The sequence below is a fragment of the Antedon mediterranea genome, chromosome 3, assembly GCF_964355755.1.
Source record: "Antedon mediterranea chromosome 3, ecAntMedi1.1, whole genome shotgun sequence".
In the NCBI taxonomy this organism is placed as follows: Eukaryota; Metazoa; Echinodermata; class Crinoidea; order Comatulida; family Antedonidae; genus Antedon; species Antedon mediterranea.
In genome coordinates, this window is record NC_092672.1 from 34,315,402 (window position 1) to 34,339,746 (window position 24,345).

The window sequence follows — 24,345 nt, forward strand, 5'->3', positions numbered from 1 at the left end:
TATTTTTAGGCCAACCTGCCAGCCAGGCCAGGAAAGTCAATAGACCATACCAAAGAATATATATCACAAGAATGAGTATTCCGCGATTTTTGCATGAGAAATTTGTAACAGAGAGCTCCAGTGAGTGATGCCCGCCCTCATAAGGGCGGATGTATACATACTAAATAAGACTTGATTTAATAGACATGATACATGTCACATTAAATAGAATTATGATGATAGTTTTTGCAATTGTAAACGATTTTATAATACATATTTATTAACAAACTCATGTTTATTCACTTTTACAGACAATTATTTACTAACATGCTAAGTTAGTTCACAAAAAAGGCCTAACACAGCAACACCAAAAATCAACAAATATTACTCAGCACGGCCTATTCTTTACCATTGCCGTGTACTACTCTACGCCCGGTAAATTAAGTATTGTTTTTATGATATAAATTAGTATAAAACACATGTTATTAATAGGAGAAAATGTTAAATGTCATTAACATTTATTTGTTTTACCAGAAACAAGTTAAATATAGGAATATTATTAAACTATCCTTCGTGAAAACGCGTAAACACCAACACGGTCACGCTATCGTAGCGCCCGGTTGATAAATCAAACTGTTTATACGGCAGTTTTTACTAAATAAATTGCATAAAACGAACAATTAAATATTCAAATAGTATTTAACATGATGTTGGCATGTAGTTGATAACATTTTTATCGTCGGAAAATACTCCGGTGGTCCAGCATTTGATTAGTGAAACCTTCACAAAAAGTTGTATACATCCCAGATACATCCACACTTATGGCGGCGCCCTACCACATGGACAATATTACTGTTACAGAGAAAATCGCGGATTACTCATTCTTGTGATATATATTCTTTGACCATACGATGTGAAAACGGGAAAATTGTAGTAGCGCCCTCTATAATCTTGCCTCATTTATTGATTGGCAATTTTGGTCCGGATCGGCATCGATCGTAAACGGTGGTGGTGGTAAACAAATAACATCGCATTACTAAAACGTGTATTTTTATAAAGATAACAATCGAATGGTTTTTAAGTAATAAAGTTTGGATCTTACTTGTGTTTGGTAAAACATGCGGTAAATAAGACATACTAATGGACAATCAGATAAGGAATGACTTTGTAATTAAGGTAAGTTACTCAACCTTGATAGGCCCGGTTCCGGTATACAGCCTACAGCACAGGTAGGAGGAAGGAAGCCGTTGTATCAGGGTATAGCCTAGGCTGTGTAAAGTTAACAACTAAGTCAGAGGCCTAAAATAAAAAAATATAATAACAAAAATAATATAGCCTACCGTTTTTATATTATAATTTTTTTTTTATAAAATACCAACCATCAAAGCTTTTATTGTGTTTTCTGTATATTTTTAAGCCTGTAATTTTTATTTAGGGAATAAGTAATTAATGTATAGTAGGGCTATTTTAATTAAAAAACAAATTTAAAAATCTTATAATTTATATATTGATATTAAATAATATAGACTTCATCTATTCTTGATGAATACAAAGTTTGCTGGACGCAGAAACTTGGGACCGGTATCAACGGTCCTGTTCGTTCATGCATCAAGAAATCGTCCGAAGAACGTTTTGCGTTGAAAATAATTCTCGATAACCCTAGCTCACGAGAAGAGGTGCGGCATCACAGACGTGCAACTGGAAACAAGTATATCGTGACGTTGTACGAAGTTTACGCTAACGATGTCCAGTTTCCCACGGAGAATGAACCTAAAAGCCGATTGTTGCTGGTTTTGGAGTTAATGGATGGTGGTGAATTGTTTGATAGGATTAGACAGCAGAGAGGTTTCACAGAGAGTAGGGCTGTGGATTATGCAACACAGGTAATACAATTTCCCCCTCCCCCAATAAAAGACCATTTCTGAGACCAGAACAAATGGGTTGTTTACAAAAAAAAGTTTTTGAAGATGGTCCGAACTCCAAAATTGTTTTAATCTCAAGCCTGTAAGAGATTATAATTATTAATTATATAATACTTTTTTTTTAAGGTGGCCAAAGCTGTATATCGATGTCATAGTCTAAATATAGCACATCGTGATTTAAAACCTGAGAACCTGCTTTTAAAAGACAACTCGGAGGCAAGTATTATAGTCCTTTCTGAAGACCGGGGTACACTGAACATTTACATACGAAGTGACACACGGCAAGCTTCAAAACAAAATGATTCACACAAAGCTTCAAAAAGTTCAACTCTCGAATTCATCACATTGAAGTTGAAATTGTTTGTCCTGCCAAAATGACGGTTCGATTTGACACTTTGATGCTCTTCTAAAGTAGTATTGTGTTTGATCTTCCTCATTTTCGTTTTCATTTCATAATAATAGATATTTATCAGTTATTATTTTTTCCAATTTCCAGAATTCTGTAGTGAAGTTATCAGATTTTGGATTTGCAAAATATGATGATGGAAATTTGATGACACCAAACTACACACCTTACTATGTTGCACCACAGGTAAAGTATTTATCAATATAGCTAAGTTTTATATATCTGAAATAGAAATGTAGGCCCAATCACAATAACATTTTTGAAAAATGAAAAAAGTCTTCTTAATCTTTAGCAAAAATGCATTTTCTTGTTGATTTCATTTTTAAAACACAATTTGTGCTTTACTTTAAATAGGTTTTAGAAGCTCAACAGAGGCAAAGAACTCGCGATAAGGACATCATATCTGTCGCTACATACACCTACGATAAGGTACTTTATCCAGGCTGTCACAATGCCTTGGTTCTATCTATATATGGATCTATAAATCTAGTTTATAAAATCCCTTAGTATCATGTTTTTTATCTATATAACATGGTTAGAACATCATGCATCAAACCTTGTATATAAGTACAAAATTATTCCTGTTTTTTTCTCCAACATGTTAAATTTAAAAAAAAACTATTTTTTCCCCCTAGAGTTGTGATATGTGGTCTTTAGGAGTTATATTATACATCATGCTATGTGGTTACCCTCCGTTTTACTCCGAGACGCCCTCACAGAAGCTCTCTCATCAAATGAGATGTCGGATCATGGCCGGAGAGTATCAGTTCCCGAAGGAGGAATGGTCCATTATCTCCGCAGAGGCTAAGGATGCTGTTAAAAGGTATAAATAAGAGAGGTAGTATAAATTCAAAGGCAAATTACTGATATATGGGTATCAGTGGCTGGATCTCAATGGAGATGCAAAAAAAATAATGACAATGCTGTGGGTATCAGTGGCTGGATCTCAATGGAGATGCAAAAAAAATAATGACAATGCTGTGGGTATCAGTGGCTGGATCTCAATGGAGATGCAAAAAAAATAATGACAATGCTGTGGGTATCAGTGGCTGGATCTCAATGGAGATGCAAAAAAAATAATGACAATGCTGTGGGTATCAGTGGCTGGATCTCAATGGAGATGCAAAAAAAATAATGACAATGCTGTGGGTATCAGTGGCTGGATCTCAATGGAGAGGCAAAAAAAATAAGCAAAAAGCTAAATCAAAACCCTTTTTTCTCTTTTAGCCTTCTAATGGTGGAACCAACTGAACGCATGACAATTGATCAGTTTTTACAGCATCCATGGTTGAATAATCCAAGAAACTCTGATGCCCAACTACATTCTCCCGCAATTATGTTAGACAAGGTAGTGTAAGGTGTTCCAGTTCTCTCTATAGAACCATATCTTGTTTATCGTAATTTGTACGTTTCTTAAGCTCTGTCTACACTATTGAAATAGTTTGACAAAAAAAATATGATATGCCAATATATGGACATGATGATGTCAAATCACAACCATAAATGGACATATCACCACCATATTTGACATATCACACTTTTTACTAGTTTGATAGTGTAGACAGAGCTTAACTGACATTTACGTTTTTGTTAAATAGAATATGATGGAAGAAGCCAAGCAGGCTCATTCGGAGCAGCTAACTAACATGAGACTACCAGAGAAACGAGTTGTCTTAAAATCTGTACTGAAATCTAATAACCCAATTGTAAGGAAAAGATTTAGGAGCAGGTATGTTGCATACTATAATAATTAATATGGCATTGGATATATTATATTTTAATCAAATCTCCCAATACCGGTCACCTTTGAACTGGCCTAATATGTCTGGTTTTCCAGAGTAGTGGAGCTGTAGCTTGGTGGTTAACGTGCTTGCCTTCCAATCCCAAGGTCCCGGGTTCAATCCTGACCTAGTGCAGGGTTGTAACTCATGACTCTTTCAACTCCACTCCCTAAGCCTCAAATGAGACTTAGTTTATAAGCACGATAAATTATTAAATAGTTTATCCATCCTGTAATTGGCGAGTTACTCGCTGTTGGATGAGTATGAAATAAAAAAAAAAGAATGTCTGGTATTGGGAATGTGTTTCTAATAGTAAAAATGAATTTGGGACCTATTCGACATCAAGAAAAGTCTGGTTTTGGGAGAGTTTTTTTTTTCAGAAAGTTAGATATTTGGAGAGTCTGCTGTACCATAGTTTACACACACAAGAACCAAATGTATTGAGCCATTATGGAGTTTGACCTGCTAAAACTTCTCAAAGGGGAGAGCTTAATGATATCCGAAAGTTGTTTCTATCGAAAGCATCCACAAATTAAGTATATCAACTAAAAGAAACTAAAAACTATATATTTCATTGTGTAGAGGTTGCACTTTAGATAACAAGTCCAGTGAAGAGGAACCGCCAACTAAAGTATCTAAAAACGACCACATCTTAACACAGCTTAGAGATGTTATTGCTTACTGTATTCTGCCACCAAAAGGTAAGCTTCGAAATCTGGTATTTAATTGTAATTTATCACATCTTCCACAGGCAGATCCAGATTTTCTGGTTTTTAGAGAGCTCAGTATTAGAAGAGTTGACTGTATAAAATATAACTGCACATTATCAAAGATGATGTTTGGTATTAATATTAATAAATTTTGTCTTTGATTAGTTTCAAAAGAAGAGGATCTTAGTCAAATGGTTAAAAAGGCCTGTCAGCTGGTACCAAGCAGTAAGAGTCTACAAGATGGACTTCAACTTTTAAATTGGAATGGTAAAAAAACATCTATCATTCATTCAGTCTAAAGCTCTGTCTACACTATGAAACTTTGTTGACAAAAAAAAGTATGATGTCCCTAAATATGGTAGTTATATGATGTCATCGTGTCCATATATGGGCACATCACATTTTTTTGTCACATAAAGTTTGATTATGTAGACAGAGGGGTTGCGGACACAAATGTGTTATGGCGCCCTGTTGCTGTCGCAACCCCTGGACCGCTTGTTGTCGAATAAAGAAATGAAATGAAAGAAAAAGAGCTTAAGTATATTCAGTTGGTTTATCAATCTAATCAAACTATTCAATCTGTCAGTCAGCCAGCCAACCAATAAGATTATACTGTAGGTTTCTATATAATAAACCACATTTGATTTACTCTGATAACCCTTTTTTTGGTAGGTGAGGAATTTGGAGACAAAGTTGACAAGAACAAACTAGCACAGTTGATGAGAGAAACTATACAACAAGTTAATCTTGATGGCTGATTGGACAATAATGGAGAATTAGGGTTTACAAGTTTTAAAGAGATTAACATGAGAATGGTCTCATTCTAACATTCACTGATAACAGGTGTAATATGAACCTGTTAGGACGTAACAATTTACACATGTAATGGTCACATGTGCTGTAAATTTTGAGATAAACCAGCTGTTTCAAAAACCCAACTCATGAGGTGGATTGTTCAATTACATATGGCACGCCAGGACGGACATAACTATGTCAAGTTGACCTCACTCGTGTTATGTAGACATTGCTCGTGTTGAGTTTACATGTGTAAACTCAACACGAGTGATGTCTCCATAACACGAGCAAAGTCAACTTGACATAGTTATGTCTGTCCTAGCGTGCCATAACCTTAAACCACAAGTGAATTAATCACAAAATAAGGAATAAGCAATTTGACCTTACTAGTGTAAAAAGATGCATGATATATGATCTTGCTGGGTACATTTTTTTGTTTACATGTGTAAATTTGTTCATCGTCTGTCCGAACGATCACCGGTTTAGCTCTCAAGGGTATTCCACAGTTACACATGTAAACTGATTTACTTCCAAACACAGCCTATGAGAGCGTCTAAACTGTAACATTTACAGTCCTCTATAATTGGTTTTTGTTTGCAAGTTGAAGTTTGTAATAGAAATAAATAGTGAGAGCGAGAAAGTGTGTTCTATTGTCTTTCCAAATTTGCAATAAATTAGTGTACTTCAAGGAAGGGAAGAGGGCAAACTATGAAAAATAGGATTAGCTATATTTTGTGTTGTTGTGCCCATAAAAAATTATCTTTAATTGGAGACAATTTTTTGTAACTCGTAAAAGACATTTTTTTTGTGTGTAATAAACATGGTAGTTTACTGGCCTATTCAATTGGGAAAGCGTTCTGTAAATGTATTTCAATGCTAAATTTAAAATGCAAAAATTTTGGATTTGTTCAGATTCATTCATTTCAACATTTAATGTATATTATGTACCCAACATTTAATGTTAATTTTATTTTGCAATATAATTTTTAAATATTTTTTTAAACTTTGCTTTTTTAGATGAATAGTGTTAATGTAGAAAAACATGCTGTCTTTCTAGCAGTACTAGTTAATCAAATTATATATACATTTATAATGAATTTATAAATTACCTCATTATTAAATATAGCACTGCACATCAAAAATATTTCACATCAACTAACCAATGTGTAGTATGATATAGTAACTGTAAATATTGGTTAATTGTGGGTTACTATTTGTTTGTCAGAATTAGCACTAAGTTATTACCATTTTCATACACCTGTAGATTATAGATTCCATATTTACTGAATTTGTAGGCATGGTATTAATTCAATTATGTGTTGTAATTTTAGACACTTGTATGTGCTACAAATAATAAATAAACATTTTTATACCACTAAATTGTTTATTTCATATTTTGATTTGACATATTTGTGAATATCCATTTTTTTGTAGTTCCCAAAATAATGTAATGTATACGTCAGGTCAAACCATGGATATGGACCTATAGAGGGACCTAAGCCATGGCAGGAGGTAAAATGTTGTACCTCTATGGTCAAGCTACTACAGTAATTTGCATTTTTGTGTCCGTACCGTTGAATAGGCAACGGTGATTGGCTGACGTAAACTTGTATAACGTAAACAAACAACACTCACCACATGACCTCAAAAAGTTACCACGTGGTTCACGCTCCAGTAGTTTTTATGGCAGACACCGGTTGGTTCTTTTCTAGTTGAGAAGTTTGCAGATATATTTCCGTAAGTTTTCCGTTTGTGTTTTATATATTTTTAAATTTGTAATATCTGAAAATCAATAATGATAGTTATGGTATATGGTTTGCGTCTCCTATTTAATATGAGTGGCTTTACCACAATTTGGGTTTACATTCTAGGCCTCTCTCACATTTTAAAAATGTGTCTGACTCTGCTGGTCGGTGGAACGTGTGTCTGGCGCGGTAACCTGATAAACGACTAGTTAGGCCTAGCATATGATGTAAACATCTAAATCTAAACGCGACTTAGTTCATATTAATAATATAATAGTTACGATTTTCTTACTGCACTTTATCAATGCCAGATTACACCACTCATTTTGTGAGAAGGACTGTGTTACTTAATTGTTTAAAATGGAAGTGTTTAGTTAGTGGGTGATGATGGATTATTGTGCAATTTCTAGGCATAACCAGTTTTAATCGAATACAAGGATATAATAATGTATTTTTTCATTAACTAGGCTTACAGTACGTGTGACAGGACAAACATATGAATATGTCTGAGCCAGCAATAGGTGCAGAAAACACGAGCGAAGCTCCTAGCGATCAAGGAAACCGCAATAAGATGGATGTTGACACACCAGTCAGTGAAGGGGATGGTGCAACAGATGGGGTAAAGGAGGCTGGTATGGAAGAGGGGACGAGCAAAAATGTTCAACAGGATGATGCGTATAATTACACACAAGAAGGCCAACTGTTTACTTCAGAGATTTATAAAATTGAGATTCAAAATCTTCCTAAACATTTTGGATTTAAAGTAAATTAGAATTAAAAATTATTTTTTTTTAAATCTCTGTCTACACTATCAAACTAGTTTATGTGACAAAGGAATGTGATGTGCCCATTATATGGACATGCTATGGTCATATCACTACCATATTTAAGCATATTACCACCATATTTGGGCACATCACACTTTTTTGTCAAACTAGTTTGATAGTGTAGACAAAGCTTATAGGGCACAAACAAGTCTTGACCCCATGCCGCCCACTGGCTACAGTAGTCCGATACCCCTTACTCTCATATAGGGTAGACAGAGATTTTAAAATAAATTAAACAGAGCTTAGGCCCTAGTCAAACAGTTTTCAAAATACTGATATATAATTTTTTATACAATGCCTACTTTAAGCTATTTTATTCAATCATGGAGAAATAAGTATTTCTCCATGATTCAATTGATATTTAAAGGGAAAAAATGTATTTATGATGAAAGATTTTGTTGTTGTTTTTTCATATATAGCAACTGAAAAAGATGATTACCAACCTAAATCTAAAACCAAAGAAAGTGAAAGCAGTGAACCGTGCAACATATGCATTTGTGACATTTACGTATGTCTATTTTATTTGACATTAAAGGCCAACTTGGACAACATCGTACGACGAGGCCCGACAAAATGTCTTGACTGGTGCTGTCTGAGATGAATCCAGACGAGTCGTCTCAAGATATGGTCGGCGGCAGTTTTTAGGTCGTCCTGAGAACTCTAAGCATGTTTATTTTTCCCCCGACGAGATGCTTTCACCAGGCCTTGTCGTACGACACTGTCTGAGTTGGTTTTAAGATTAGTTTTAGGATTTCCATCTTCTCACAATGAACAAATGATCTGTGTGTGGACAGACCTTTATGATCAGTTTGAAAGACAGCAATATTTATTTCAGCTTAAGAACGAAGGTGAAATATGATTTTTACCTTGATCTTGAGACTTATAAAGCTGTAGCTTGTGTGTTCCTCTCTGATAAAATGATTACAAATTTGTTAATGATCATATATCAAATTATATATTTATAGATGTGAAGAGGATCGAGAAGAAGCTTTAAAAGTTTTAAATGGTCATAAATGGAAGAATCAAGTATTACGTGCCAAGGTAGAAATAATTCCAAAATATTGATGTTGTACTTTCACATTGAAACAAAAACAATCTGGCTAAAATTGTTATTAATATCTATTGTTTTACGTCTCAATACACCTGTCTGTCTTGTGACTTTATTGTGTACTGGTTTCCAGAGCTTTTAATTCCAAAATAGAGGTAAATCTCTGTCTACACTATCAAACTAGTTTGATAAAATAAGTGTGATGTGCCCAAATATGGTAGTGATATGACATCATCTTTAAAAAAAAACATTGTTATTACATAATGATGTATCTTATAAAATTGAATTGAAATCATTGTGTCTATATAGGCACATGACATAAAGTCTGATAGTGTAGACAGAGCTACAGGCATTTTTAATGGTTGTCACTTTCAGTTTTATAAGATACACTAATTGTGTTTAATATTTCTAAAGCTTGCTGTTTTTGTGTCTCAACCTCTCTTGTTTACTTGTTTCCGGAGTAGAGGTTAGACTTTATAAAGATGAACTAATTTTGTCTAATGTTTTAAAAGCTTGCTAAGCCTAAAGCTGATCCATTGATAGCAAAGAGAAAACAAGACAGTGATAATGATGGTAACCAAGCAGCTAAGAGGAGCAAACAAGATATACTTACACCAGAAGAAAGGTAGGGCTACTACTAATTTTGATAATATTTTTAATGTTTGTTCATCTCTTATGCCATTGGTACATACAGTTTGGTCACTCTTGTGGTAGCACAGTGATTGAGAACTATCTGAATAGGTAGCCTATCTCCTTGGCCTGACAGTGATTAATGACATGAGTTTCAATAGATGATTCTTTTAAGTGCACACAACCTGGATTCTTAAGCTCTGTCTACACTATCAAACTTTATGTGACAAAAAAAATGTGATGTGGCCATATATTGACATGGTGATGTCATATCACTACCATATTTGGGCATATCACTACTATATTTGGGCATCCATATTTGGGTTCATCACATTTTTTTGGCAAACTAGTTTCATATTGTAGACAGAGCTTAAAACTGGGTTTTTATAGCTTCCACAACTTCCCCAATTATTGTTAATCATATTCAAATCTTTAGATTGTGCAATGCTGTGATTCCATATTGGAATAAGTCATATGAAGAGCAGCTGAAACTAAAGGAGGAGAGCATGGAACAGTTTATGATCACCCTTGGTAAAACCTTTGAAAGACAGACACCAGAGCTGAAGCCATGGCTAATTACACAAAGGTTTGTCAATAGAGTCATACTGCACTCAATATTATCATTACACAGTTCAGTGCAGCTGGAACTAAACCTGTATCAAACGTTATATGACAAAAAAATATGATGTGCCCATGTATGGACATGATGATGTCATATCACTAACATATTTGGGCATATCTATCACTACCATATTTGAGCACATCACACTTTTTTGTCAAACTAGTTTGATAGTGTAGACAGAGCTTTAGTCAATGCATACATGTTGCAATGCAGTTTTTTTAATCTAAGGCCAAATAAAAAAACATACTTGTTAAGCGTCACCGCCCGCTCCTGATTATCCAGCCGCCTCTCTTTTTATTTATTTTTTTTTTTTACCGATATACAACGGAAAGTTCAGCGGCCCGGCCCAGCTCCAGAGTAGGGCTCGAAATTCACGCTAGCAAACTAGGATTTTGCTAGTAGATTCTTCATAATTGCTATTTGAAAATTTCAAAACTAGCAAATGTTTGTTAGGCTAGTGTAATTTTTGAAAAATACGTACTTTTTAGCTTAGACAACGCTAGCCGCCGATCGCTCTATGTCGACAACGGCAATTTGGTGAAAACAATTGTTTCATTTACACGCCGCCGATTTACGTCAAGGAAACGCGAATAGCACCGTGAATCATGTAATGTGGTAAACAGCAAGCTTTTTCCCCAACACATTAAATCATGTGCATTTAGTGCGTCGCTGAGGATTACATCATCAGTCACGTGATTACAGAATACGCGATTATCAATTTAAGGATTTAACGAAATAAATATTTTGCCTACACAGTGGTCGAAGCGCGTTTTTTTATAGGTTCGTAAATAGGAAACACCCCATACATAATGGACTCTACCAATTTTGTTTACGATGATCCGAAATACTTTAGTTAAAACTACTAAAATAATCCCTCCATAAGTCATGAATTGGCTGTGTGATTTACACACGTCTATTCAGGCGATAGGCACATGTATACACCCTTTTTGGCAATTAAGGCGTGCCATACGTTATTAACAATATTGACAATTCTGGCGGCCGAATGTACATATTTTGTCTTTTTTGCCGTTTCATGATTTTGGCCGTTCCATAACCGGCGGCCGAAATGACTGGCGGCCGAAATGATCAGACACCGTTTACCTGTGGAATAATTACATACACTTTTTGCATCACAACTTTAAATACTGATTTACACAGCAATTGGCAAAGGATTCATCAAAGAAGAATGAATACGTTGAATAAAAATTCACTTAAGAAATGCCGTAAGCTGTTTTCAAACTATAAATCAGCCCACTATTTAGTATTATTGAGACCAAATCATGCTTCTCGCGATAGGGAATTTCCTGGATAGATGAGTCGAGCGAGAGACGGCGGATGGCCGATGAGTGAGGTGGGGGTAGCAGCTTGGACGGATTAGTTAGCCTAGGGCCTACAATTTCGCTTGGTGGCAATTAAATTTAATGTTTTAATTACGTCTGGATATAAACAATACAAAACTCAATTTTGTCATAAGCAATAATATTTCATACATAGTCAATTTTGTTCTGTTTCGCATTTTAAAAGTTTGACGTTTCATCCTAAAAAAAGTGGGGCAAAACGTCCACCGCGCAAAAATATACCTCTATAAAAAGTAAACAAAAAACAAAAAAAACCGTCCCCCCCGCCCCTGAAAATTTATGAGGGTGTGACGCTTAACAAGTATATTTTTTTATTTGGCCTAATCATGTCTTTTTTTTCTTACTCTTAGACTAAAGAATGATAACTTGTGTTGCGAGCTCCAATCAGTAATACCATCGGTAAGTAGTTATAAAAATTGTCTTTTTACTGGCTAATTACAGAATACAAGAGAATATGACCAGGTACAGTAGGCAAGCACCTCAGATAATATTAATTCAGTTCTAAGGTGAAAATGATCCCTCTTTTATCTAAGTCCATAAAAAATACAATACAGTAATCAAGTGTAACGATTTGATTAATATAAATTGTGTTAATCTGTTGATATCATTTTTGTTACAGCCTGCCATTAATGAATATCGTAATAAATGTGAATTCAGTATTGGAAGAAGCTCCGAAAACCATGACAACACAGTTGGCTTCAGGTTCGGGAGGTACAAAGGTCAGGCATTGTTTTTGTTTCTATTCAATACATGTATTATACTTTTCTTCTGTAACATGAATCAGTGGAGTGGCCGACAGCCATCTCTGTAACATGAATCAGTGGAGTGGCCGTCAGCCATCTCTGTAACATGAATCAGTGGAATGGCTGTCAGCCATCTCTGTAACATGAATCAGTGGAGTGGCCGTCCGCCATCTCTGTAACATGAATCAGTGGAGTGGCCGACAGCCATCTCTGTAACATGAATCAGTGGAGTGGCTGTCAGCCATCTCTGTAACATGAATTAATCAAGTGGAGTAGACAGTGGTATGGCAGTTGCGCTGTAGCCCATAGCCATAAAATTGGCAAAGCTTCAAGCCTCTCCTCAACCATATTTCCGGTGTCTTCTTGGATATGACTGGTGTACACATCTGACTTGTGTTATCATATAAAGCTCATTATAAATACAGTACTTAGCTATCAAAACAAGTTGAGCGATTATGACGGAGGTGTCGTTTACTCTACCTAAAGAGCCAACAATATCGGCATGGGTTCGATGCCTCATTCCCTCCTAGTTCTGGTGGTGCATGGAAAAAGTCTTCTTGAATAAGGTTAATCAACCATAGGTCCAGTGTACACCCAGTGTTATAACCTGTGTGCACTTTCAAAAACCCAGTTCATCATTTGAGATGAGAAGGGGTTACCCTGGTGAACTGGTTCACAAAATAGCCCCTGTATACCACCTATCTAATATAGGATAGGATAATTTACTATTGGTAATCCTTGTCCAAATATGCCTAAAGACATAAATATAAATGATGATTTCAAATTACAGGTGGAACAGTCGATGTACTTGAGCCCACATGTTGTTGTAATGTCCCTAGCAATATGAAGAAAGTAGCTGCAGCCTTCCAGAAACACATCAGATCAACTGGTTTACCGAGCCATCAACCACAGACTCACAAGGGCTACTGGCATATGCTAGTAGTCAGGATGACTTTAGACAACCAGATTATGGCAATAGCGCATTTACATCAGCAGAAACTGTCAGAGGTGAGGTTAGGCCTAGGTTGGTATAGTATTCTCATAGTTTCTTAGGTTTGGCCTAGCTTGCTATGGCGTAGTCACATTGTGTAAAGCTCCGTCTACACTATCAACTAGTTTGACAAAAAAGTGTGATGTGCCCAAATTATGACATCATCGTTTCTATATATGGGCACATCACATTTTGTCACATAAAGTTTGATAGCGTTTGACAGATCTTTAGGTTAGGCCTAGCTTGCTATGGTATTATAATAGTGTGTTGGATTGATCCACACACAATAACCAGCCTAAAGACCTTATTGCAATTCACTCCTAAGAGTACACTATTCGAAAAGAGTAGGGGATCGTCTCCCGGTGTGCTGATCTGGTAGGCGCTGCACTGCTGGCTGCCGTTAAGCTTGAGGACAAATATGAATACCTTTACCTTTATATACAAAATGTATTGGTTCCAGCTAGAAATGTATCATGTATGTATTCAAATATTTATTTCCTTACATTTGTTTTTGAAGGAAGAGATTTCAAAGCAGAAAAAGAGTTTAAGGGATTACTTTGTGGAAGGAGAAGGCAAGTCATGCTTGTTGACGTCACTTTATATCCAGTTGCAGAAAGACAGAGAAAGGTTTGTGAATTTGTTCTGGCCCTTGTAATCCAGTCTTTAATAGTCCGTTCATTAGTTCAATTTGAAATATCCAAAATTGAGATGTATTATCTTTCTTATTTACTAATTTATTTTGTTCATGTTTTTTCTATATAAAGGCAACCTCTTGAGCATTTATGGGGTGAGAAGTGTATTCATGAAAGTATGATGGGTTTGAAGTTCAGAATATCACCAGAAGCTTTCTTTCAAGGTAAGCTTTATTTTTTGTTATATTTATTTTATGCATCCTTAAAGAGGGCACCCTTTCCAGTTTTGGCCGGTGGATTAACTGATATTCAGGAACCCTCAACAAGTAATAATCATAAATATTAAATTAAGAATATCAGAATCGATATATAATAACTATAACTATAATATCAAATAATCAGTGTAAAAATATATCAAAAGCTATCTGGCCATGTTATTATCTAGATAATCTACAGTATGTACATTATCTAGATAATCTACATTATGTACATTATCTAGATAATCTACAGTATGTACATTATCTAGATAATCTACAGTATGTACATTATCTAGATAATCTACAGTATGTACATTATCTAGATAATCTACAGTATGTACATTATCTAGATAATCTACAGTATGTACATTATCTAGATAATCTACAGTATGTACATTTTCTAGATAATCTACAGTATGTACCATCTTAGTTCAATTGTTTAGTTCAATTTTGTTTGTATTTTAGTAAACACAAAGGCAGCTGAAATTTTATATAAAACGATTGCTGATTGGTGCGGTGCTACTAAAAAATCGACAGTATTAGATGTATGTTGTGGTACTGGGACCATAGGGATATCCATAGCTAAGGTAGGTGGAAAGAAATGAATACAGTTTGAGTTGAACTACTGTTAAACAGAGTCTACACTATCAAACTAGTTATCTAGTGTAATGTGACATTTCTAGAAATTCTTTAAGTGTAGACAGAGCTTAAAAAATAGATTCTATTGATGACATTTTAAGTTCGTACACAGTTTATTTACATGATGTATCTCAAACATGTATTTATCATTTAAAACAATGTATTGTATTGTTTTATTTTAGAATGTTCATCGAGTTATTGGTGTGGAGATGAATGAACAAGCTACCCATGATGCAAAGGAAAATGCTAAATTGAATGGTGGGTAAATTCAGTGTTTACTAGTATGACTCTTAGCAACAATATTCTAAAGAATTTTCATCTTTAAAAACAAGCACGAATGTGCGATACTCGGGGTACAGCAAACGAAGCTGTAATGACGTCATAAGACCGGATGTGACGTCACATACACATCAATAACCCCGCTACCAAATACGGCTATACGGTACCATCTTCGAGACGTCATATGGCTGCATCCGATTTGAAATTTAAAAATACGGTTCTATAGCTTTGAGGACATGTCCCTGTAGTATATTGATGCCAAATCCCAGCTCAATACTACAACTAATAAGGAGGAGTAGTACTTTATAAATCGCACTTTTTACTCGATAGTGTCCAGATGGAAGAAGAAGAAGAAGAAGAGGAGAAGATGAGAGAGTACTAGACTCGGGTATCCCGAGTAAAAATTAACCTAGTTGTATTTTTGTATATATCATTACAGCTTTTGTGAATTATTTGTTATTTTTCTTTGTTTATTTTGTCCAGGTATTGATAACATTGAGTTTCATTGTGGTAAAGCTGAAGATGTGATGCCTAGCCTCACTAGTACCTTAGAGAATTGTAAAGATATCATTGCAATAGTTGATCCTCCCAGAGCTGGTTTACGTAAGTTGCTTCATTGTCAAACAGTCTCTCCAGATGTCCAAATTGAATCTTCATCTCTCCATCTCTTTGTAAACAAGTTATCGTTAATAATTGTCAAACATCTTTGAAAATGAGCTACTAATAGTATCAACATTTATCCCCAAACCTTCAGGGAATACATTGAGTTTGTTGGTAAATGTTTTTATTCCATTTGCTTGAAGTGTCTGTTGAATTTGAATATAGGGTCCCTGCCTAGATTGTTGAATTTGAACATAGGGTCTCTGCCTAGATTGTTGAATTTGAACATAGGGTCCCTGCCTCAATTGTTGAATTTGAACATAGGGTCCCTGCCTCAATTGTTGAATTTGAACATAGGGTCCCTGCCTAGATTGTTGAATTTGAACATAGGGTCCCTGCCTCAATTGTTGAATTTGAACATAGGGTCCCTGCCTCAATTGTTGAATTTGAACATAGGGTCCCTGCCTCAATTGTTGAATTTGAACATAGGGTCCCTGCCTAGATTGTTGAATTTGAACATTGGGTCCCTGCCTCAATTGTTGAATTTGTACATAGGGTCCCTGCCTCAATTGTTGAATTTGAACATAGGGTCCCTGCCTCAATTGTTGAATTTGAATATAGGGTCCCTGCCTCAATTGTTGAATTTGTACATAGGGTCCCTGCCTAGATTGTTGAATTTGAATATAGGGTCCCTGCCTCAATTGTTGAATTTGTACATAGGGTCCCTGCCTCAATTGTTGAATTTGAACATAGGGTCCCTGCCTCAATTGTTGAATTTGAATATAGGGTCCCTGCCTAGATTGTTGAATTTGAACATTGGGTCCCTGCCTCAATTGTTGAATTTGTACATAGGGTCCCTGCCTCAATTGTTGAATTTGAACATAGGGTCCCTGCCTAGATTGTTGAATTTGAATATAGGGTCCCTGCCTCAATTGTTGAATTTGTACATAGGGTCCCTGCCTCAATTGTTGAATTTGAACATAGGGTCCCTGCCTCAATTGTTGAATTTGAATATAGGGTCCCTGCCTAGATTGTTGAATTTGAACATTGGGTCCCTGCCTCAATTGTTGAATTTGTACATAGGGTCCCTGCCTAGATTGTTGAATTTGAACATAGGGTCCCTGCCTCAATTGTTGAATTTGTACATAGGGTCCCTGCCTAGATTGTTGAATTTGAATATAGGGTCCCTGCCTCAATTGTTGAATTTGTACATAGGGTCCCTGCCTCAATTGTTGAATTTGAACATAGGGTCCCTGCCTCAATTGTTGAATTTGAATATAGGGTCCCTGCCTAGATTGTTGAATTTGAACATTGGGTCCCTGCCTCAATTGTTGAATTTGTACATAGGGTCCCTGCCTCAATTGTTGAATTTGAACATAGGGTCCCTGCCTAGATTGTTGAATTTGAACATTGGGTCCCTGCCTCAATTGTTGAATTTGTACATAGGGTCCCTGCCTCAATTGTTGAATTTGAACATAGGGTCCCTGCCTAGATTGTTGAATTTGAACATTGGGTCCCTGCCTCAATTGTTGAATTTGAACATAGGGTCCCTGCCTAGATTGTTGAATTTGAACATAGGGTCCCTGCCTCAATTGTTGAATTTGAACATAGGGTCCCTGCCTAGATTGTTGAATTTGAACATTGGGTCCCTGCCTCAATTGTTGAATTTGTACATAGGGTCCCTGCCTCAATTGTTGAAGTTGAACATAGGGTCTCTGCCTCAATTGTTGAATTTGAACATAGGGTCTCTGCCTCAATTGTTGAATTTGAACATAGGGTCCCTGCCTCAATTGTTGAATTTGTACATAGGGTCCCTGCCTCAATTGTTGAATTTGAACATAGGGTCCCTGCCTCAATTGTTGAATTTGTACATAGGGTCCCTGCCTCAATTGTTGAATTTGAACATAGGGTCTCTGCCTCAATTGTTGAATTTGATCATAGGGTATCTGCCTCAATTGTTTAATTTGAACATAGGGTCTCTGCCTCAATTGTTGAATTTGAACATAGGGTTCATGCCTCAATTGTTGAATTTGAACATAGGGTATCTGCCTCAATTGTTGAATTTGAACATAGGGTCTCTGCCTCAATTGTTGAATTTGAACATAGGGTCCCTGCCTCAATTGTTGAATTTGTACATAGGGTCCCTGCCTCAATTGTTGAATTTGAACATAGGGTCTCTGCCTCAATTGTTGAATTTGATCATAGGGTATCTGCCTCAATTGTTTAATTTGAACATAGGGTCTCTGCCTCAATTGTTGAATTTGAACATAGGGTCCCTGCCTCAATTGTTGAATTTGAACATAGGGTATCTGCCTCAATTGTTGAATTTGAACATAGGGTCCCTGCCTCAATTGTTGAATTTGAACATAGGGTCCCTGCCTCAATTGTTGAATTTGAACATAGGGTCCCTGCCTCAATTGTTGAATTTGAACATAGGGTCCCTGCCTCAATTGTTGAATTTGAACATAGGGTCTCTGCCTCAATTGTTGAATTTGAACATAGGGTCTCTGCCTCAATTGTTGAATATGCCTTTTATTTGTTCTTGATCCAGATAAGAAAGTGATTGAATCAATAAGAAGATGTGCATACTTAGAGAAGCTTGTCTACGTGTCATGCAACCCGAATATTGCTATTGGAAACTTTGTAGAGTAAGTACTATTTTGTCGAATGTTGCTTGCCATACTTTTTATCAATTTAAATATTGAATAAAAGCATACTCGGAAGAAGTACAGTTAAGTATGTATTTTACTCATTTTGATTGTGGGTATACTGTGTGATTTACTTGAGTTTTTTTACGATTAATTTGATTAAATAATTTTTTTTTTTAATTTCAGTTTATGTAGGCGAATATCCATCAAGAGTAAAGGAGTTCCGTTCCGTCTTGTGAAAGCGGTTCCCGTTGACCTCTTCCCGCACACCCCTCATTGCGAACTTCTTATGTTATTTGAGCGCACTCTATGCAACGCGAAAGATGACCAGGCTAGTGAAGATAATGTGAAAGAAGAAAATGTAGAGACATCTGAGATGGCGGATGATGACGATGATGTGGGTACAGATAAAACTGTAGAGGAATCGGATGCAATATCTTAAGATACTGAACGGAATGCAATCTCAGTAAACAATAAGTCTACACATAGTGGATGGGCTTTTAATTAAACCTAATTTAAATAGAAAATGTGTACTTAAAGCCCCATTCCCTACGTTTTTTAGATCTAATTTAAGATCACAAACTATATTTAATGTAAAAATAATACTATATGGTCCTATTTCGATAACTTTTTTCGTCTTTAAAACGGTTAAAAATGTGAAAAATAAGTCGATTCTAATAATTATAGCGGCCCGCTATAAATCCCAAAATGCATTGCGCGCGGATTGATATTTTTGTTTTTCGCCTGTAATTCGCCCACTTTTCGATCGATAGTGAGGCCAAAACAAATGGAAGACTCCTAACTTTTCAGCGAAAATACCGGGTTTTCCCCAATTTGTATCAACGGAGTCTGGCAAAAATAGAAAGACAATTAATGCAGCAACTATACAACGTCAGGCTAGGTATATAGCTCGCGTACGATGTTCGTACGTTACCGATGTTTACCAGCTAGGCCTACAAAACTAAGCCTAGCTAGGCTAGGCCTAAGACCGTCCACGAGAGTCGATCGCTGCGAGCTACTTAGGTAGTGCATTGTTTCTCACTTTTTATCATAATTTACCATAAAACGTACATTTAAGACAAGGAATGACATGGTTTAATGTTTTTAAAGTGATATATATGTATTATTTTCCAAAAAACGTCCAAAATTGCAGGGAAGGGGTCTTTAAGTAATTTGATATGCTATACAATATTAGATTTGGAACACTATAATTTAAATATTCCTTTAAGTTCTTACAGTGAACGAGAAACTTCTGCAGTGGTATGACAGTAGCATTTAATGCCCTTCCAAACAAAAATTAAACTGAATATGAAAAATGTTCATTTTAAAAAAGACACTATAAACTGAACTAACTACACAACTGATTTTATAATATTTTCTGATAGTTAAACCAAAGATAATAAAAGGAGAAGATACAACAGTTCCGTTGGCGGCGTAAACCACATCCGGGTTACTATTTGCCTACGCCTGAAGGTGGCGCACTTCTTTTTTGCTAGAAGAAGTGCGCCACCTTCAGGCGTGGGTAAGGTAAAACTATCTATAAAAATGCAAACGATGATTATTTATCAAAATGATTATCAAAATATTAATAATATCAAAATTAGTAGAGCACAGACGCGAGAACACATCAGATCATCACGATCCATCCAAACGTGGAATTAGACGGGAACCATATCTAGAGCCCGCCGTCGTTCGGCTGCTGGATTCTTACGCGTCCATATAAGAGCACGTCCGCGTTTCCTATCCTTCTATATATAACAGCGCGTACTGTTGATTCTTTACCTATTTATATTCTTTGGTTAAACACATTATGCTTTTAAATCTTTTAAATAAAAAGAATAATTATGACTTGATTAAAATTGAAATACTTTTAAAGAATATATTAATTAGGAATAGTTATACAAGTAGCCCTATCAATAAAATTAACAGTGTGGAAAACTTTTGTTTTTGTTTTGTCTGCTATCTGAAACGGAGCTTTTAATTATTGAATGAACATTCATTTGTTATTTATATTAAAGACGTCAAAAAATTCTAAATAACGTTTACGGTAAATGCACTTAAATTTATTATTGAATTTTCTATTACTGTATTGTCTGTAATTACTTCTTTTTGATGTGGAACCAAAAAAAGATAATTAATTTAATCTTATATAAGATTGGTAGTCGCGGTTACAGTCGTCGTACGTAATTTCAATTACTATTTTCTGGTGTCTGGTAATATGAGTCTATGTATTACGGAAACGTATCCCTTCTTCGATTGCGACACACACCACCTTTTTCGTCGAACCACCGGGACTAAATCGAATTTGTCCCCGGTACACGTCACGCTTAGAACAGGTTGCACTGATTTGTCATTGCTAGCCTAGCTTATTCCATATTGCCGCTTTTGAACTGGATGCCGTGTGCTGATTTCTATGGCTGGCCCTAAATAATTGCTGAATAATAAGTGTAAGTAGTAACAAATATATGTAGAAAGTGTAAATGAATGGTTGCGAATGATGAGATATCACACGCCGAATAAAATTTAAAAAAAAAGGCTAGGCCTAGGCCTAGCCTAGGCCTACTAATATAAGCCTAGCCCGCTAGTAGTAGGCTCTACAGTTATTTAGTAGTAGGCAATCAACAGCTGTTTCCGGCTTTGGATAGGTAGGATTTTGCCTGTCATCAGGCCTAGGCTAGAAGTAAGTATCAGCTGGCGTTAATTAAGTCTGTACTGTGTTATGTTGATAATTATGTTGCATGCTAGCCTATTCACTCACCCATGGGCCATATTTATATGAATGCCATAATAATATCGGAATAATTTAATTATACAAATATCTAAATAAATATGTATTCGTATTCGTAATCTTATTCTTAAATTTTATTTGATATTTCTATTTTCCCATTTTGGTATTTTTTTTATAGAAGTGGTAATTGTTGTTTGTTTGTATTCGCCATAATGTGTACTGTTTAGTGTTATGCACAATTAAAATTTTTTTTTTTTGCGGAATTTGAGTCCAAATAATTGATTGAAATTGCCATCCACCAAATTGCCACCCACCATCTCTCTCATTTATCATAAAAAATTGATAATTACGTTGCAAGCACCTTCTGTCATTGAATTGAATTTCTAGGTCATTTTATTTACTTTGTATATTTGAATAGCTGGGTTTCAGATTGCCATTTGATTTGATAAAATGTCTATCTGCGTAATTCAAACAGAGCCGTCTAGCAATGTAACAAAATTAATGTAATGTTAAGAATCTTCTCTAATAGTACACACAGAGGACACAGTCTCCATCCCAATTTGATTTTCAATATAGATTTATTTTTGGAGCAGCTACAGTAAGAAACTGAGACTTTTGATTCTTATTATAGAATGAGCGCCATCTCTGTCTTAAAAACACTTAAATATGGTGTGCCAAACAGTCAACTATGTCGTACTCTTATTTAAAGTCCTTTATTTTTTAATAAATGACAGCTTTGCGCACCATACAGAACTGTACCAATTATTGTAGTCTGATTTAAATACTATTTTTATCACTGTCTCAATCTTGTTCAGTTAATTATGAATGTTGCACAATTATGATGTTTATTCAACGTGAATCACCCACTGCAGATAATATTGACTGGTTGACTTTTTGTTATGATTATCTGGTGGTATTAATAATACAGAATAATATTACAATATTCATTAGGGACCATGTCAACATTTTAAACTAGATCTACAGTACTTGTATTCTACCTAGGAGTCATCATTGTCTTGTTAAAGCTCTGTCTACACTACCAAACTAGTCTGACAAAAGTGTGACGTGGCTAAATATGGTAGTGATTATGGTAATGATATGACATCATTGTCCATATATGGGCACATCACATTTTTTTCACATAAAATTTGATAGTGTACACAGAGTTTAAGGTTTGGTAAGGTTTGAAACATGAGGTTTAGAATGAACCACATATTGAAATTCTACAGGTAGAATAGAACTTGTATCTTCTGCTATTAAGTTTCACTTGATAAGCAGAAACAGTTTAAAGTTTAAACCATGGAACTAAGTTTCCTGGACCCTGGGTATCCTTGGATGCCCAAATATGGTAGTGATATTCCCAAATATGGTAGTGATATGACACCATTGTCCATATATGGACACATCACATTTTTTGTCACATAAAGTTTGATAGTGTAGATAGAGTTTTACAGTATGAGTGTATTAATCGTCTAAATATATTAGAAATTTTCCTTGAAATGTTACCGGTTTTTTTTGCAGGAAAACTATAAAAAGAAGACAATGTCTGATAAAAGCAGTTCTTCTGGAAGTGACCTATTTACAGGTTGGCTATATAAATGGACAAACTATCTAAAAGGATATCAAAGAAGATGGTTTAGCCTCTCAGATGGAAGACTATCATACTACAGGTATACTAACTGTTTACTTAACCAGTTTTAAAATCACCTATAAGCAATCACTAATTAACTACATTTCCTAATTTATCCTTTTTTAATTAATCTTGTATTAGTTAGTTTTAATATTTATGACATAATTATTTGATAACATTCAATTTTATTATATTTTTGTTTCTTTTTAATTTTTTTTTGGTCAATATTTATTAGTAAGTTATCAGTTTAGCGCCTTGAGCACTTTTAGTGGATAGGTGTACTATATAAATTATTATATTATAGTATATTATAGTTTCCGTGTCATGTGGACAACTGCTTAAAGTAATTTTTACTTATTTTGATCTCCTTTCACACATTGTCTTCTTTTCCCCCCTTTTTTTAAAGATATAAATATCTGTTCTTTTTGTTTAATGTGTGGAAAATAAATAAATGAAACAAACAAACAAACTTAATATTCATAATGGGCCAAGTAAATGGTAATAATCCCACCAGAGTGAGAGAATTCATTCTTAAGCTCTGTCTACACTGTCGACTTTATTATGTTGTGACAAAATAATGTGATGTGCCCATGTATGGACATGATGATGTCACTACCATATTTTTGCATAAGAGTTAAGACAAGAACAGTCCTCATAAATCATTCATTATTTCAAAGAAGACATTTCTAGTTAATGCTAAAAATGATTGATTATAATATACTGTAATAAATCTACATTTTACTAGTTCAGTATTTCTAATGGCCGCAGGAAATAATAGATTATCAATTATATAAATTTTTATTCAATTATTTTTTAAAGTATTTGAAACGGATCAATTTTTAATAAAAAATTAAAAGCACTCAATCACTTATTGTCATTTAAAAAAATAATCAGCAACAACAATTCCGATTCCAATTATTTAACTAATTGTTAATGTTAGAGTTTATACTGAATTGTTTTCATTTCAAGGCGCAGATTATTATTATTAACGATTATTGACACAAAATATAATCGATAAAACATTTACCGTAAAAGCCGATTGCCAAACAGGTTTTTTTTGGTTAAATTTAACTGTTTTTTTGTCTTTTATAACCATTATTTTTACCGTATCCCATTTTTTATGCGGAAGTGAATTAACTTAATATCAAAACTATGCAGAATGGCCTATTGAAAGTGTTGATACATCTTTATTTTTTTTTGTTTTGCGTCGAAGTAAATCTTCAAGGAAGTCTAGTTTCTTTGTTTTTGATTAAAAAAGCATTCTATAAATATCTTTATGGTGAAATGAAGATGATGTGAATGGAATATATTTCCATGTAATATTGATTATTGATATGAACATGTGCTGTACTAAAATAAATTATGTTAAAATTAA

General features: G+C 34.9%; 3 protein-coding genes across 3 annotated transcripts in view; all 3 read left to right on the forward strand.

Moving 5' to 3' along the window:
* Positions 1–887: 887 nt before the first annotated feature.
* LOC140045323 (MAP kinase-activated protein kinase 5-like) lies at positions 888–5,835 on the forward strand. Its single transcript, XM_072090177.1, has 11 exons — positions 888–1,155; positions 1,506–1,862; positions 2,028–2,117; positions 2,398–2,493; positions 2,662–2,736; positions 2,943–3,130; positions 3,535–3,655; positions 3,906–4,036; positions 4,671–4,789; positions 4,964–5,065; positions 5,471–5,835. The coding sequence occupies exons 1-11, from the start codon at positions 1,120–1,122 to the stop codon at positions 5,554–5,556; spliced, it is 1,401 nt and encodes a 466-aa protein (XP_071946278.1). The 5' UTR covers positions 888–1,119; the 3' UTR covers positions 5,557–5,835.
* Positions 5,836–7,141: 1,306 nt separating this feature from the next.
* LOC140045325 (tRNA (uracil-5-)-methyltransferase homolog A-like) lies at positions 7,142–20,540 on the forward strand. The gene is made up of 16 exons (XM_072090180.1): positions 7,142–7,330; positions 7,806–8,101; positions 8,585–8,673; positions 9,131–9,206; positions 9,726–9,838; positions 10,280–10,429; positions 12,174–12,222; positions 12,443–12,542; positions 13,357–13,574; positions 14,075–14,184; positions 14,322–14,413; positions 14,912–15,033; positions 15,268–15,343; positions 15,848–15,967; positions 18,516–18,612; positions 18,799–20,540. The coding sequence occupies exons 2-16, from the start codon at positions 7,835–7,837 to the stop codon at positions 19,052–19,054; spliced, it is 1,935 nt and encodes a 644-aa protein (XP_071946281.1). The 5' UTR covers positions 7,142–7,330; positions 7,806–7,834; the 3' UTR covers positions 19,055–20,540.
* Positions 20,541–20,944: 404 nt separating this feature from the next.
* LOC140045327 (oxysterol-binding protein 1-like) overlaps positions 20,945–24,345 on the forward strand; it is a 32,737-nt gene continuing 29,336 nt past the window's right edge. Inside the window, exons 1-2 of the mRNA XM_072090181.1 lie at positions 20,945–21,059; positions 22,862–23,010. Coding sequence (XP_071946282.1) covers positions 22,883–23,010 — 128 coding nt within the window. The 5' untranslated portion in view covers positions 20,945–21,059; positions 22,862–22,882. The remainder of the gene's footprint in view (positions 21,060–22,861; positions 23,011–24,345) is intronic.

Excerpts from the sequence above, each read along its gene's own strand:
- LOC140045323 (XM_072090177.1), top strand. The coding sequence starts at position 1,120 with ATGGACAATCAGATAAGGAATGACTTTGTAATTAAG. Across the intron at positions 1,863-2,027 it reads CTGTGGATTATGCAACACAG|GTGGCCAAAGCTGTATATCG; the intron begins GTAATACAATTT and ends TTTTTTTTTAAG. Across the intron at positions 3,656-3,905 it reads CCGCAATTATGTTAGACAAG|AATATGATGGAAGAAGCCAA; the intron begins GTAGTGTAAGGT and ends TTTGTTAAATAG.
- LOC140045325 (XM_072090180.1), top strand. The coding sequence starts at position 7,835 with ATGAATATGTCTGAGCCAGCAATAGGTGCAGAAAACACGAGCGAAGCT. Across the intron at positions 14,185-14,321 it reads TTGCAGAAAGACAGAGAAAG|GCAACCTCTTGAGCATTTAT; the intron begins GTTTGTGAATTT and ends TTCTATATAAAG. Across the intron at positions 14,414-14,911 it reads ACCAGAAGCTTTCTTTCAAG|TAAACACAAAGGCAGCTGAA; the intron begins GTAAGCTTTATT and ends TTTGTATTTTAG.